This window comes from Terrapene carolina, unplaced genomic scaffold (assembly GCF_002925995.2).
Source record: "Terrapene carolina triunguis isolate 2854851 unplaced genomic scaffold, T_m_triunguis-2.0 Scaffold111, whole genome shotgun sequence".
Taxonomy (NCBI): domain Eukaryota; kingdom Metazoa; phylum Chordata; order Testudines; family Emydidae; genus Terrapene; species Terrapene triunguis.
The window spans coordinates 24,328,260-24,345,301 of NW_020664462.1; the positions used below are offsets into that span (position 1 = coordinate 24,328,260).

A 17,042-nucleotide genomic window follows, 5' to 3' on the forward strand; every position below is an offset into this window, starting at 1 on the left:
CAGCCCTCATTGCGTATGTGCCCTCTCTGAGAAATCTCTGGGATAGTGGATTCTTCTTGATGGGCCACAATGCCTGTCTGGCTAGTGGTAGTTGCTCCTTTGTCCCTACTGAAAGGCTAGCTATGCATGTCTCCCAACCTCACAACATATTTCAGTAACACATATGGCAATAATTCATAACTTAACACATTGATAATATCCTAGTGAGTTGTATGTACTAAGATTTTTAAAATGATACCTCACAAGGCATACTTTGTACAAAACATATAATCATATGATAGTGATCAATATGGGGGTTCCAGTGTACTACTTGGAGGTACAGAGTGTCACAACTGTGTCATGGCAAACAGATTAATGTACAGAAGGCAATGACTTTGAATAATGCTATGCAAGCTTAACAGAAATCCGTCAAAATGCACAGCACCATCTGGAGTCAAATGCACAGCGCCATCTGAGGACCTGATATGTCTGGAGAATTCAACTTTGCTAGTTATTCATTGCTATGGGTAAAATTGCACAGTATGTTCCCCCCCAAAGCTTCTCGCATGCCCCCAGAAAACATTCTATATTCCCCCCGGGGCAGCCTGCTCCCCAGTTTGAGAAATTCTGACCTAGAGGTACCAGTTGTCAAATTTTTATTTTTAAATGAAATCAGGGAACATTAGAAAAACAATTTTTGTGCAGAAGGCATAAAGAAATAAAGCAAGAAATTTTCCTTATCTCTTGAACAAGGGAAATAAATACTGACTCGTTCATTTAGGAGGAAGGTTTTGTATTTTTACAGTCACCAGTCTCACCTGCAGCAAGGAAAGTTTTCCCCACAGAACAAGTCGCATATAATTCATCCCATCTCTGAAAGTCAAAGTACTGATCCATCTGACATGGATCCCACTGTAATCTTATTTCCCTCTCAAGAAACAGAACAGAGCTTGGAAGGAGAGAGGAGGACAACACCACTACTCCCTACGAACAATTAAACTGTGCAGAAATGGGAAAACAAAACCCCACAACCCACACTTGCCCAACACAAAATCACCACTCGCCCCACACACACACACACACACACACACACACACACGCTTTTACAGTCTCTGTCATGCTCCCTAGAGACAGAGTGCAAGCAAGCCAATTTAGGGTTTGCTGATCAAGTACAGCTCAATTTTTTATTTTCTTCTTCTTCTATGCAAGACTTGCAAAGCACGAACAGCTGCTTCTTAACACCTGAAAGTAATAAATTCTTCTCTTCACACAGAGAGAAGCAGGAATAATTCATAGTGCATTTCTATATCCATCAGAAAGCTGTGAAGAGATCTCATGAATGCAAGAACAATGTGGTAACTGTATCAAATACATCACCTTGCTGAAATACTAATGCACAGTGGAAAGCACCACACTGGAAGCAAACTTGGGTCTACTACTGATTTGCTCTTTTGCTCCCAAGGTTGCACTAGCTGGAAGACGGGCCCATCAGTTTCACACCGTCAGGTGGCAACAATGTGTGCTTTTACCAGTATAGCTTATGTCACTCACAAAACTGGTATAAACTATACCAGCAAAAGAATTTTTTGCCCATATAAACTGCACCTGCACAAGGAGGATTTGCCAGTATAGCTATAATGGTACAGCTACACAGGGCTGGTCTACAGCTATGTCTACACTACCACTTATGTCGGTATAACTTATGTCGCTATGGGGTGTGAATAAGCCACCCCGAGCGACACAGTAATGTCGATGTGGACAGCGCTGTGTCAGCGGAAGAGCTTCTCCCATCGCTTGTTGGTGGTGGATTAATTAAGTTGACGGGAGAGCTCTCTCTCATTGGCTTAGAGCAGCTACACTAGAGAGCTTAAGGTGGCACAGATGCAGCAGCACTACTGTAAGCTCTCTAATGTAGCCATAGCCTACACTGAAAACTTACAGCAGCACAACTAAGTCTCTCAGGGGTGTGAATATCCACATCCCTGAGAGACATGGCTATGCTGACCCAACCTTTGGTGTACACAGCGCTAGGCTGACATAAGAATTCTTCCATCTAGCTGCCACTTCTCCGGTGAACTACAACAATGGGAGAACCCCTCCAATTGCTGTAGTGAGTGTGTTCATTAAAGCGCTACAGTGGTGTAGCTGCAGCATTGACCTGGCCTAACAGAAGTCAGATTACCTGTGCAAAGAACTAATGCAAGAGGGGCATGATCTTCAGCTAGTGTAAACTACCATAGCTCACTGAACCTAACCGAGCTATGACATTCACACTAGCTGAACATCTACCACGAGATGTTTACGGTTATGCTAATAAATCCTTTGCAAGTTCACAGACATGAAGTTTTACAACCTCAAGAGAAAAAACAAAACAAGGACTTAAATGCAGAACCTGCACCCACCGCCCTACAAATGCTGGAAACAGTTCCTGAACCAGATGAATAGCTAGTAGCCAAGGACTTGCTTTTACTGCTTGCTCAAGGTATAACTTGACCTAACCCGACTTCCCTTCACACACACAAATCTCTAGCTTGAGTTAAGTGGTGCTTTAAACTCAAGCTACCTGGGCCGTTAAGGGGCATGGGTAATGCTTGAGCTATGCAGTGAGCATGCTACCACAGGCTATGCTCAAATCAGCACAACTCCTGAACTGCTAATCCAAGCATTCTGCATAGCTTGAAAGTTTCACAGCATGGCCACGCTCACTCAACCTAGGCTAACTAACCCAAGTGGAGTAAGTCAAGCTAGCTGTTGCAGTGAAGGCAAAACCTACTATTATTATTTAAAACTAAACAAGTACAACTGCACCCAGCAGTATTGGTTTAATAAAAGTAATATCAACATTTAGCAGAACGTCTCACACACAGAGATTTATAATCTGGATGTTAAATACTCGAGGATAACGTTTTCTATTTAAAATTTCACATTTCATTTTTTTTCTTTAACATTGCTTTTAAAATGTATGGTTATGCTGGTTAATTCTTTGATTGAAATAAACAACGACAAAGCAAAACGTTCCAAAGCAAGAATGGTGCTAATCTTCAAAGGGTCCGTTTTCATTAAATATAGTTATCAGTCTACAGTAAGGACTATAGGTCATTTAAGTTTTCATTTTGTAAAAGTTTATTTCATATTCTTGTTAAGATATAACATAGAAAAGACCTTTAAAATCCAGATTTTTTTTTTTTTTTTTTTTTTTTTTTTTAACTGGACACTGAATGTGACAATATTCATGTAACAATACCAGCCAACACCACTACACAGCATCAGGTTTCCTCACGTATCTTGTCAACGTAGTATTCTTAGTTACCTGTGCAAATGTGTGTCAGTACAGCGGTCTTTACATTTTCAAACGTGTACATTTTAATCCACAACATTCTGTTTCAAGTATTTGTCTGAGCTAAACTTTGGTGCTCTTGTGCATCTCAAGCATTAACTGAAATTCTTGGAAACAAATCATATGGTAATATTACTATAACCCTTAGTTTAGTACAAGCTCACAAGATGACTAGTTTTAACAAGTTTCAGAGTAGCAGCCGTGTTAGTCTGTATCCGCAAAAAGAACAGGAGTACTTGTGGCACCTTAGAGACTAACAAATTTTAACAAGTGTGCATCTTGATGGTTCCATTTCTACATATTTATACACACACACACATTTTACACAGTGTGAATTAATTCACTTTCTGCAAATGACATGGGAGAAATGAGATTTTAGGCAAGCTTTGAACAAGGTGATAGTAGTCACTTGGCAAAGAGGGAGCAAAAAGGAAAAAGGCACGGAGATGAGAGGGGGAGAAAAAAACAACACCAAAAGCAAGGAAAGCATCAACACTGGCATTAGTGGCAGAGTGCGATATAGGAGCCAAGCTCAGTGATGTTGGCCAGGGCAGAACGGTGTAGGAGCTTGAGTGCAAGCACAGTAGTTTTATTAAAGGGTCAGGTGTCAGCGATACTTAGATGCATTACCTCCAAGAAAAACAGTAGGCGCTGCAAGGTATAGGGTTAGAAAGTCAGTAGATGACAAAGCTGTCTCTGAGCCAATACTGAACCAATGTTCCAGCACAAAGTTTAAGGGCACTAAACTACACTGTCTTTCAAAGGAGATATAAAAACAAAAGATCAATCATATTTACAGTAATTAAAAATCATATGGCCCATTTTTATAAGAGATGGGGAGGTGCTAATCTGAGCAAGATTACACTTTTAAAAACAGTTTAGTCTGTGGTATGCAAGGTTAGGTACTTCAGAAATGTGTGTACATGAACACTCCAAACTAAACTAAGGAAGTGGCAAAAGTACTTTTGTGGGTCTGGGTCTATTCCTTCATGAAACGTGGCCCTAGGTGTTCAAAGATTGTTGTATTTTATCAGCACTCAACTGGATACAAATGAATGTATATCCTTCTGTTGGCTGGTTCTATGGAACAAAATTATACATCCTAAATATAGACATTGAAATCACATAATAGTCATTCACAGAAAAGGGGATATCACTCCTTTAAGACTTCAGCTTTTCAATTAATAGATTTGGAATCCACCCTCACCCTGTCACTAGATCCCAGTACCAATCAATCAGTTAAAATCGTAGATGTTTCGGGCCAAATTCTGCTATCAGTTATACCTGTGCAATTCTGTTGAGGTCAGTGAGATTGGAAAAATGAAAATGAGGGCAGGATTCAATCCACCATTCTGAAAGGAACCGACATTCTCATTCCATAAATCTTCATTAAGTAAGCCAGATAGATTATAAAACCTTACTGCACTTGAGTTTTATACTTGGCAACATAAAACCTCATAATTCTCACAGAGTCCAGCACACCTGAGGCACACTATGTAATCTTAATTCAGATGTTCTCACATGGCTACTGCCCATTTTCACAAATAAACTGCTTTCAGGGTGGATTGTTTTCAAGAGATGGTCTACCAGCTGCAGAAAAATTAACCTACCACAAAAAGTTGAATAGATTTATTAGGGATGTAGTCACACAGGGTTCAGTAATCTGATCTGCAATTGACAATGAAAAATGTGACCCAGCAACATTAGAAGGATTTTGCAAGGGCGGGGGGAGGGGAGGGGGGAGAGACAGAGTAACTTCTTATAAGAAGAACTGTATTTCCTACCAATACCAAGAACAACTTCTGATTAGCCCCTGCTCAATGAGCTCAGTCGGTTTCAGGTTATGACAGCAGTCTTATACCATATATCCTGTGAGGTTATCCTCTCTCCACCAAAGCTCTCACAAAGAGCCTACTGTGGAAAAAATCTATGCCACACAGGAAAATCAAGTCCGAGAGCCACTTTTTTCAGATCAGCGGATCTGACTGTGTGACAACAGACATGCTGACATCATGTATAAACGTAGTCTAGACTCTAGACCACAGTCAATCTAATCTAAATGTCCTTTATCGAGCTAGCTTTCATAACAGCACCTATCACCAACACACCTGAGCCCCTTACAGAGTCCATTCTGTGTGATTTTCAAATCCAGAACCCCCGTGTCCAAACGGAATAAACGATCCAGTCCACGTGTCTTAATCAGACCAATAACCAAATACTACAACAATTTTAAAGTGGACGAAATATCTAGCAAAAGACTGGGTTAAAAAAAAAAATCAGGTCATTTAAGTAATAACAGCAATTTACCAGATTGACACATTAAGTGATCTACTGTTTTCTCTTATATTTGTAGCCAGGATACTGCTAGATAAGTCTCTTGATGAGCAACAGATAGAAAAGTGGGTCATTCAAATTCATTAAGAAATCCTCAGCCACAACTTTCCTGAAGTAAGATTTTAAAGTTGAAACCATTTCATAAACTTTAAAAGTTTCTATGAGCAATCAGTCACTAAAAAGATTGGGCATCCTCTGAGCTCCATATTAGAATTCCTCTTTTGCTTCTGGGCAGAATAGAGCAAAGCAGATAACCAGTTATCTTTACTGCTTCTGTCTATGCCTGAAGATAATGGTCTAAGTGAAACCCAATGGATCTAACTTTTCAGAAAAATGTGTTGTTGACTGATAATCAAAAAGGTGATTCCTGAAGCATTTCCACATGGCCATCAACCAGAAAAAACATTCAGAACAGGAGTTTAGCCTTCTAACTTGGAAGTCTCTGAAAGAAGTTTGCTCCCACTCAAACATTTCCAAAATTCCCTTCACTTACAGACATGAAGAGTTCCTGATATCTTACAAAAATGATGCTTTTTGACAAAATGGCATCAGGCAGGTATAGCTGTAGGCCCAATCCTACATTCCTTGCTCAGGCAGAACTTCCATTTAAGACAATGAGAGTCCCCTCCCCTACAAGAACTGCATGATCAGATCCTGTAATTGCAATTCACTGGTACCTCTCTTCATGACAGCATTTGCAATGGTTTCAGTACAAAGCACAGAACGACTAGCAAACCTCAAAAGGTTCTCGCTGCAGTAACAGGTAGTGAGAAACACAGGTTAAAAAAAAAAACAACAACAAAGTAGCATAAGTATCCAAATTGTTTATTTACAGTGATACCACCAGTTTGTTTTTTCAAATAAATATCCAATTCTTGAAGAGCTAAATAGCTCTCAAGAATATTTCATGGATTTTAGATATTTTGTAGGATGCCTGAAGAATCAAGACCTTATATTCTCTCTTCACCAAAAAAAAAAAAAAAAATTGACCAGTGTTGTTCCTTCATTGTTTCATGTAAAATATTTTCAAGTTATTGAAAAACAGTAGAAATATGATTACAGTGCACTATTTGTTGTTCCCTCCTCCCCCATTGTGTCACCATAGGCATATGTTTGCCATACAGTTTCAAGCAATCTAAAAACAAAAATGTACCCAGTCTCAGGAAATAAGATTTCAGAAACAGAATAGTCTTATTACATTTTGTAATCAGTCTATCATCTTTGACCAAAGACCTCCAGTGGATCTGACTGCAACACAACAGATATGCAAAAGTGAGTATTTCAAATTATTTGTTTTACCCATAATATCCTCAATTGTGTTCAATGAAGAAATACTAACTCATTCTTCATCAATCTCCTCAATGAAAACTGATGCCTCTGGCCCTATACCTAATCAGTATCATAGCGAGGAGCAAGATTTGAGCAAACAGCAAGGCAAGGGAGACAAACCACAAAATTTGTTATATGCTCTCAGAGTTGAAGGCAACTCCCTCACCTGAGAACTTAACTTCATTTGCCACAGTGCTGAGCCTGATGAAACAAGAGATAGATAGTATTTATTTTCTATGTTCCACTGATAAAGCACAGGGTCCTTTAACTGACAAGAATTTATTAGGACGGAGACAGCATGCACACATGTCCCATCAGTGCTTCATGGAGTACTGTTACTGATCTGAAAATTGGTCTAACCCATCGGTTCTCAAGCAGGTTATGTGTACCCATGGGGGGGACACAGAGGTCTTTCAGGGGGTACATCAACTCATCTACATATTTGCCTAGTTTTACAACAGGTTATATAAAAAGCACTAGCAAAGTCATAACAAATTAAAATTTCATACGACTTGTTTATACTGCTCTATATACTATTCACTGAAATGTAAGTACAATATTTATATACCAATTGATTTATTTTATAATTATATGGTAAAAAAAATTAGAAAAAGCAATTTTTCATTAATAGTGTGCTGTGACACGTGTGTATTTTTATGTCTAATTTTGTGAGAAAGCATATTTTAAGTGAGGTGAAACTTGTGGTATACAAGACAAATCAGACTCCTCAAAGGGGTATAGTAGTCTGGAAAGGTTTAGAGCCACTGGTCTAACCAAACCATGAAGAGAATTCTTGGCAAAAAGTAAGTTTACAAGGAAAGACATTTAGAATTTTTTGTATTGTCACCACACTATAAAGAACAGCTCCTCACCCCCGAAAAAAACCCAAACCTCTCACTTAGAACTATAGAGCAAGACCTGTTCCTACTGATGTGAAACAGGACTAGATATTATCCATATCATCATGGGAAAAGGTGTTTACTGCTAATCTGGACAACACTGGTGTGACAAGAATCAGTCATTCACAGGTTAACAACTAGTTCTTAAATCTCCCCCAGTTCTCTCAAACCTGGCCATTATAAATTTTTTTCCACCCATTGATCCCATTACAGTCCAATTTTTCTACTGTGGAAACAAAAATGTCTTAAAAGATAACAGTCACAATTCCAGAATGTAACTTAATTAAAAGAAATAATCATAACCTGAGGTAAAGTTACTCTATTATTAAGAATTTCGTTTTAGCCAATGGTGAGAACTGGTTTAAAACAAAGTTTGCAATTGATCACATAAGCTATGAAAAAAATGTTGAAAAAAATCTAATGTGTGCCAATGTGACTTTTTTGGCTTTCTACCAAAGGCAATTCACGTCAAACTATGAAAAAGTTGATGTTTTACCAGTTAAGTTTTAGGACTATTTCAGCTAATCAGAAACTAGTTTATACTTATACATTAAAATCACACTTAAGAATAGGCCGAGTTCTAATTAACCAGAGCACACAAAAGGATGTTTGGTCATTACTGAGTCAATGAAAATATAGTTTTTCCAATAATACTGTAGAGAGAGAACATTCATCATTCTATTATACCAATGCTTCATCATCAGTGTAATGGAACAAAATAAGTCACTGGTACTGAAGGTCATTACAAGATAAATTTCTCCCACTTCCATAACTATCTGGGTTTGTCCTTTATATTTTATCCCCCAACTAGAATTGGCTTTGGCATACACATAGCAACACATGACCATTAACCCATAAAAACAGTTGAGTCCACAGACCATCTTTGTTCAGGAAATTTGGGTGGGCAAAAATTCACTTGTGAAATCCAAATACTTGAGTGGATTGGGTCTGGAAGCTGTGGAGCAGTGTAAACAGTGTCACATCAGTCCATGCTGGGTGAGGGGGCAAATACACACAAAGATCTTGAAAGTAAGGTCTGAGGTAAATAGCACTCCAGGCTTTCAATCAATACTAAGGTGGGAGAACTATAAAGGCCTCAAATCAGAGAAAAGGGCAGATAAATAATGCCATATCACACTGTACATGGCAAGAATCCACACAAGATCCCAACACTGTGAACCACATACATGGGGAGGTAGAATCCACACAAAGGTTAAGGGGTGCCGGATGGGGATAAACAGAGCTACATCATGACATATTAGTATGGGGTAAATAATGCTGCATTGTGATATACAGGGATAGGGGCACCCAAAAGCCTCGAAATTGTGGATGAAGGCATAAAAAACCCAAACAAACCCCCTGTCTCATCATATATTCTGCAATCACCAAAAGAGCCAGAAAAAAACCTGGAAGAGGAGGGGAGAGAATAGATTCCCCGAGGGATAGAAGTGATGAAACACTAAGAGGCTGGGAAGAGGCGATGGGAGCTCCCAAGGTGTTTGGGGAGGGAGGGTTGGGGGTTTCCATGTTTCTCCCCTTGAGCAGGACAGCAGAGAGTTCCCCCACTTGGCTCTTTCTGTGCTTGTTGGGGGATGCATTTCCCTGGGGGCTGCCTCTGTGGCTGGAGATAGAGGGGATTTCCCCAGCCCAGGAGGGCTGTGGGGGGATTTCCCTGGCTGCCCTAGGTGCGGGGAGCTCCCCATCCCAGCAGCCCCCACACCTCTCTTACCATCGATGTTCTCCCGGTCGCTGATGTGCTGCAGGTTGCAGCCCGTGTCCTCGCGGCTCAGCTCGGGCTCCGGGCGGTAGGACTCTAGCCGGGAGTGGGCATTCCTGCGCAGCTTGGGGCTGGACGAGACGCAGCAGGAGGTGGTGTTCCCCATCTTCCTTCGCCGCCGGGCCAGGCGCGGGAGGATGCAGGGGGAGCCCGTCACCAGCAGTGGCGAGAAGCCATGGGCAGCAGCGGAGAAAACAACAAGCAGGAGAGGAAGAGGCGGTGGCGGCTGCTGCTGCTCCCTCCAGCCGCACTCCCCGGCTGATCCCCACAGCGGCTCATTCAAGAAGCCTTGCCCCAAGCACGTCCAGCCGAGCGGAGGGCGCAGCAGCTAAATCATCCTGCCCTGGCATGTACTGCACAAGCAGGCTAAGCCCGCTGCATGCACAGCCCCATGGCCAGCGGCTGAGCTACCGCGCTCCCCCTCCACCTCCCAATAAGCGAGCTGGATCCACTCCCCCAGCGCACACCGAGGCGGCACCGCAGCCTCCTCGGCAGCGAGCAGCCCGAGGCTGCCTTTGCAAAAAAGGTTCCGGTTCAAGTGGGTGGTATCGTCTGCCCGCCGGGCTGGGAAGGGAGACACGGGGCGCTCTGCCCGCTCCCGGGGTACGCCCAGCTGGGGCGCTGCTGCGACTGGGAGAGGGGAAGCCCCCGGCGCAGGGCTGTAGCCCCTCCTCCTCCTCCTCCCGCCGCCGCCGCTGCTGCTGCCCTGGAAGGGAACAGAGCCACGGAGGGGGGGGCAGCTCATGTGGGGATCGCGACTGTCCAATCTGCTGCTGCCTTCCCGGAGCGCCGCTACACACGCGCGCTGCCCAGCGCCGGAACCTCGCTATGGGAGGGGGGCGGAGGGCACGAGGCCCCGCCCCTCGGCCCCGCCCCGCCTCTTTCCCCTAGGCCCCTCCCCCGGCCAGCCGGGCTGTGGGAAGAGCCCCCAAGGGAGCCCGGGGATCCCCACAGCGGCCTCCAGATCCTTGGGCGGCTCTTACCGCGACCGAGGTCCGGCCTGGGCGAAAGAGGAGCAGGGGCGGAGCCGGGCCTCTTGGCGAGGGCAGGTTCAGAGCCGCCTCAGCCCCACACACCGGGAAGAGACCGGTGCGGCTGGCAGGGGGGCGGGAGTGATCCCTCCGCGCTTCCCCCTCTCGCTGTTCCCTCCATTCTCACTCCGCCGCCGCCCACTCACCCCCTCTCTGCTTCTATCGCTCCCCCAGTCACATTCGTTCTCCTGCACAGAGCTCATGCGCTTCCTGCTTCTACTCTACAAAGCAAGAATCAGCCACCCCATCACTAAGCCCATTTTCTTCACGGTGTTTTCCCCCTTCCCTTATTTCTTCATGATTCTCTCCATGCAAAAAAGGGGGCTCCAGGGGCGCTTGAGCTATGGGTGCTGGGGGTGCCCCACCCCCACCAGCACCCCCGGCTTTAAGTAACCATAGCAATGAATGAGTTACAGTGTTGTTCAATGGCGTGCAGGACTCACATTATAATAAATGGTTCCAGCGCCTCTGTAGAGGCTTTTATGTTTGCTCCTGAAAATACCTGGGTTCGAACCCAGTGCCCATCGGGGGGTGACCTATGTAGACAGACATGGTTCATTCATAGGCATGTGTTAACAGTTGCTTCAGAAGTTTAATCCCCTTGTGGTTCTAATTTTTAAAAACTTCTTTAAAAATAATTGTATTATGTCTTCAGATGAAACACAGAACAAATGTGAAAGTAATAGAGATGGGCCAACCAGACAGTACAGTTAGGCATAGAGCTCAAGGTTGAGTTTGGGAATGAATCAGGACTAGGGAGCGGGTTTGACAGCTCTGAAATCATACAGTTTGTTCTTGCACTATTTTTGCACCAAATGACAGAAAACTCACAAAAGCCTCTGTATTCTTAAAATGTCATTTCCATTCAAATCTAAACCAGGAAATAGGCCCTTTATAATTTATCATTGATCAAACTATAGGGGCTGGCCTAATCCAGCGGACCGGCTTTGAGAAGCACTGCTCTAAGGCACCCTAGAGGCTCAGAAACCAGAAAGCAAAGGAAAAGAATCCAGTTTTTTAAACGTAAATCTCATCTTTTAGCCAATCGCAATTTTATGAGGCCTGACTCATATTTGAATGCTTGAGGTTAACAATATTGCAATAGCACCCAAAAAGGTATGTAACCTTTATAAATGCACAACTTTTGATGAGTTATTAGTTTACTTACCCATGGCTGTTTGTACTTTACTTTATGTACTTTAAAGTACATAATGTACTTTAGTAACACAAATTAATGGGAGCATCTTCCTATTTTCTTCTGTTGGGAGTGAATGTCCTAAATAGTCTGAGTTTCATCCAAAGAAAAATAAATTAAAACTTTTTTTACTTGTGTTCTCAATTTTATCTTGACTTGTATTCTTCTTGGTTTCATGCTCAAATCTCACTTAGTTGTCAGTCTATTGATAAAAGTGGCTGGTGCTACATTATGTATTTAAAAGATAATGTCAAGGGAAGAGAACATTGCCACAGGATAATGGACTCCTGCTGGTGCTACACAAGAGCTGAGCCCAAAACACCTGTGAAATAAATGTCAAAAAGATATTCTTGGATGTTCAATTATAATTACTTTATTTCAGTGACATCAAATGCATGATGTAGATGTTATCTTATTATTTGATAGATCTTGGTACAATAAAGTCAGAGCTGCTCCCTGTACCATTATTAACTTGGTTAAGTGCCATTGACTTCAAAGGAAGATCTGTTGTGTGCTTCATTTGATCAGAGGCCAGCATGAGCTTCTTTCTTCTGTGAACAGCTCTATTCTGCCTACTGCAGAACAACCATAAAGCCCCTCAACACTAGGCCCAGGCCTTTGAAGATTGGCCTGCTTGGAGCTGACCGGGCTTATATGGCACTTACTCCCGCATAACTACACAGTTTATCCCACAGGAAAGGAAGTGGGCTTCAATAAGGAGGGTTACTGTCAAGTTATGAAGATGGAAACCATCAGGGTTCATAAGGTTTGATCTCTGAGATCTTCCTATAACATTCATGAAAACTTGTAAATGATTGGGACAGTCTGAGGTGGATCATTGTACTGCTTAAAATAAGAAGTCTTGACTCTAGGTACCACAGTTGATGTATAAGAATCTGAAAGACAATTTTTAATCCAAAATCATTTTCAGTCTGTACAATAAATAACATGGGAGACAGAAGTGAAAAAGTAGGAATGCATTATAAATAATAGACTGGTGGGCAACCATATCTTTTAATATGGATTAAGTTTTCCAGGCTCATAATTTACATCTGGAAAAGAAAATTAGCTAGAACAGAAACTTCCATCATACAACTTCCATCCCCACTCTGCCCCCTAATGGCTAACAGAGGTCCTACTTGCAATAAAATGTCAAAAATTTAGCCCCAGAGCAAAGTTTTATAAACCCTTGAAAATAAAAGTTTAAAATGAAAATTCTTGTGATCTCTTAACTAAGACAAGACAATTTGGTCACCATTCAATTTCAATAATGGAAAGAATTTTTGACATGCTTCATTTATAGGGTATAATTTCTGCAGTCTCTGAACCAATATTGTGTTCCTAATGGCACATTTAAATGTAGATGTTCCATGTATGATAAATAAGGTTTAGAAAATAAAGTATGTTATCCCAAAGGTAGTAAGAAAAAACAGAGTTAAATAAGAGTAAATGTCATTTTTATGTGGAGATGATTGACAGATCCATATAAAAAGAATCTAATTCTATGCTAATTAGAAATTTAATCTGGTCATTCAACCTATTTGTGTTTATTCTGGACAAGTTCTGACTCCTTGTGTCAAATTGTAAAGAATAACATAATTAACCTGACATAAAACTCCATCTTGAGACTTTAAAGAGGTGAATGCCCTTGAGGTTATGTGGATTTTCTGTCAAATGGAGCTAAGACTAGAGACTTCTAGTTAACAGTTCAGTGCCAAGTGCCTACACATCAAGGAAGTAGAGAGAGAACAAACATAAGGGTTTAAATAACTGGAAAATAATGAGAGAAATATCTATGAGTATTATTTAATGAGACTCTGTCTACAGAGGAGAATAACCCTTTTAATGAAGTCCGAGAATAAAGAACGAATGCAATATAAATACCTATACATATAAACAGAACATAAACATTGCAAAGAGGTATATCTAGCAACAGAGTGTACTCAGTCTGGCTTTTCTGTTGCTACTTGCATTTAATAGACCCAAAGTCTGCTAAAGGAAGAATGCTATTACACCCCCTGGGCTGGATTCATCCCTGGTGTAACTGCACTGATTTCAGTTGGAGTTGGTTGTGTTCAGCACTTCTGAACACAAGGCTACTATTATTCATCAGTCATACAGGCCCAGATCCTCAAAGGTATTTAGGCTCCTAACCTGCACTGAAACCAGTGCCAGTTAGGAGCCTAAATACCTTTGAGGATCTGGGTCACAGCTACTTAGCTCTCTCAGATACTACTGGACTTGGGAGGGAAAGGGGCAAAGAGGGGTCTGGATAGTGTCTGCCTTCACTATCACCGCCACTTCTTTGGCCCCCGCGAAGGAAAAAAGTCTTTTCTCCCTTCAAATAAGGAGGCTGGGAGCACTGCTACCACCATTTCATATTGTGGGCTCAGTTGCCTGAGTGCCAGGAGCTCTATGCCTCCACTGCATGACTGAGAACCAGCCTTCCCTTCTCCATCCAGAAAGTGCAGAGACTTTTTTTTAAATATAGAAATTATTCCAGAATGTCTGTATACCTGAGTCTCCTCTCAGCTTCTCAGTCTCCTCAGGTGCTTCAATAGCTGCCTCATAAGATAACCCTGTAGTCCAGGATGACAGCTTCATCTGATGCTTTAGCTCTACACCGTAGCAGCAGGTGGTGATGGAGGGCAGTCTGCAAGTTCTTCAGCCACACTACTCCTAGCCTCACCTAGCCTGGGAGAGACCTATTCCTTAAATCACAACGCAATATGCTTCACCACAGAGCAATGCAACGTGCAAGAGATCAGTCCAATTAGTACCTGTTTTAGGAGTCGGTATTTAATGGTTGAAATAAACAGTTGGTTAGATGTAGGTGGAGAAATACTGTGTTTACATAATGTTTTGTTGCTGGTCTGGTCTGTTGCCATTACTTCTGCAAAAGTGTCTTAACCTGTGAACATTTTCCACTAGATTGTTTGTTTAAACCATGCAGGCAGGTCCACGAGTAAATTAGTATCTGCCACATTTCCTTTCCTGGTCACATGGGCTCCCTCGCTGTGGTTATTTTCTTTAAGAAAGAAATCTCAAGCAATTAAAAAACAAAATCACTAGAACACATGCAGTGGCAAGAACCACTATGCAATCATGCAGTTAGAGTTTGTAGATGGGGTTTTCTGGTGGCTCTAATTGTAGGAGCCAAGAGTGAAGGAATAAAATGTTTGATCCCAAGTGGACTAAAAGTGCAATTAAGTACATCTTATAATAGTTGCAACCTTTCTGTCAGGTGTTGTCAGCAGCTGTAAGGGCAGACTCAAATAGCTAGAGGTCCCTCTTAAAACTTGGGGGGCACTGTAGCAGGGTGGTCACCCCGCTCATGCCCCGAAGGGCTTAAAACAGCCCTGGGAGAGGGCTGGGGCAGGGGGGGAAAGCTAGGCTGATTGGGGGAAGCAGCCACAGGTGGGGCCACGCCCCAATCAGGCCACGGCTGGCCCTATAAGAGGGCTGAGGGCCAGAGACTGGAAGACACGCTCTCTCGCTAGCTTCTGAGAGAGAAGGACTGGGCTGCCTGGGAGCTGAGAAGGGTACCTGAGGTGGAGCAGTGCTGGGGAAGGGTAGAGGGAGCTGGGGAGCTCCAGCCTAGCAAAACCCCAGGCTGCAGGCCTAGTTAGAGGCCTACAAAAGGTACTGGGGCTGCAGGGGGGCAGCCCAGCGATAGGCAGAGGCAGCCGGTCCAACCCCCCCGTGCCAATGATGAGTGGTTTATAGACTGCAGTCTGCCCCAGGGAATGGGAGCTAGATGATGACTGGCAGTAGCCACTGAGGCAAGGTGGGGATAGAGGGTTGGGGGTTCCCCTGGGTGGGGGAGACCCAGATTGTGGGTTATTGCTGGGGGCGGAACCCCAGCGTAAAAGGGCACCGGGGACTGGGAGGGACACAGGGGCCAGCAGCAAGTGAGACACTGGCCTGCAGAGGGTGCTCTGGGCTGGAAGAGCTAATTCCCAGGATGGCCAGCAGGAGGTGCCACGCTGGTGAGTCGACGCCCCACCACAGTCACACACTTTGTTGCTTCAAGGCAAAGCTCACTGCTCACAGCAGGGCCTCCAGGAATTCTTCTGTTCCCTGTGTTCCCCCTCCCTTCTCTCTGTATTTCAGGGACTCCCGGAAGCCCCCATCCCTCATACCACAGATTCTGTGTGCCCTCACATTCCCCCTACTGCCAGGGTCTCCCATTCTTCCCCCTGCAATGAGAGGGGCTCTGTGTGCCCCATTGCCTCCTCTGTCACATGCCAGAGACCCCATGTGCTTTAATATCTCCTTCCCCATACTATTGTCCCCCCATTCTAGGTGCTCTGATGCCCTTCACCCCACATCCACAGACCCCCATTCCTCCCTTTGCCCCATGTCATGGGCTCTGTGTGTCCCCCATTCTCCCCATATCAGGATTCCCCTACTCCCTTTTCTCCCCCATGCCACCAGGACTCTGTGTGCACTCTCCTTCCCCTCCCTCATTCTTTTTCTTTCTGTCTGGGACACAGGTCATTCAGAGTGTCAGCATCTTAAACTGTCCTGGAAGTGTAAGCAGAGCTGAGGTGAGAGGTGTTGTTATGGTGGAAGGTGTTAATGGCAGCTCTCAACTGGTCCTTTGATCTATAGACAGTTACAGAAGTGGCTGAAGCTACTAGGTCTGCTATCCAGATGCAAGGGGCTTCCTGTATCCCTCATTTTCCCCCTTTCAGGTTCCTAATTTTCACCAAATTCAGTAGGTGTTTTGGCATTGATGCCTGATCATTCCTTGAAACTTTGGAATTGATTGGCTGTGGCATTCAAATGTTATTATAATACAGACAAAGAAATGCCATCAAGTTGAGTGGAGGACTTTGCTGAGTATATGGGGAGAGGATTGCTAGTGGCATGGAGGAGAAAGGGCATGAAAGCGACATGCAGCCAGGGCCGGCTTTAGGAAGTGTGGGGCCCGATTCGAACAGTTTCGACGGGGCCCCGACAGGGATGACTAAAAAAAAAAACGTAAAAAAACCCACGTGGGGCTTGTACTCACCGGGCCGCGCTCCTAGTCTTTGGTGGCGGGTCCTTCACTCGCTCCGGGTCTTCGGCGGTACTGAAGGACCCGCCGCCAAAGTGCCGCCAAAGACCCGGAGCGCCGCCGGGTGAGTAAAAATTAAAAAGGCGCCTCAAGCCAGAG

At 43.6% G+C, this 17,042-nt stretch overlaps 1 protein-coding gene across 1 annotated transcript in view; it reads right to left on the reverse strand.

Annotated features, from left to right (window-relative positions):
- Window positions 1-10,111, reverse strand: part of CCNY (cyclin Y) — a 214,049-nt gene extending 203,938 nt beyond the window's left edge. Inside the window, exon 1 of the mRNA XM_024198292.3 lies at window positions 9,608-10,111. Coding sequence (XP_024054060.2) covers window positions 9,608-9,761 — 154 coding nt within the window. The 5' untranslated portion in view covers window positions 9,762-10,111. The remainder of the gene's footprint in view (window positions 1-9,607) is intronic.
- Window positions 10,112-17,042: the final 6,931 nt, after the last annotated feature.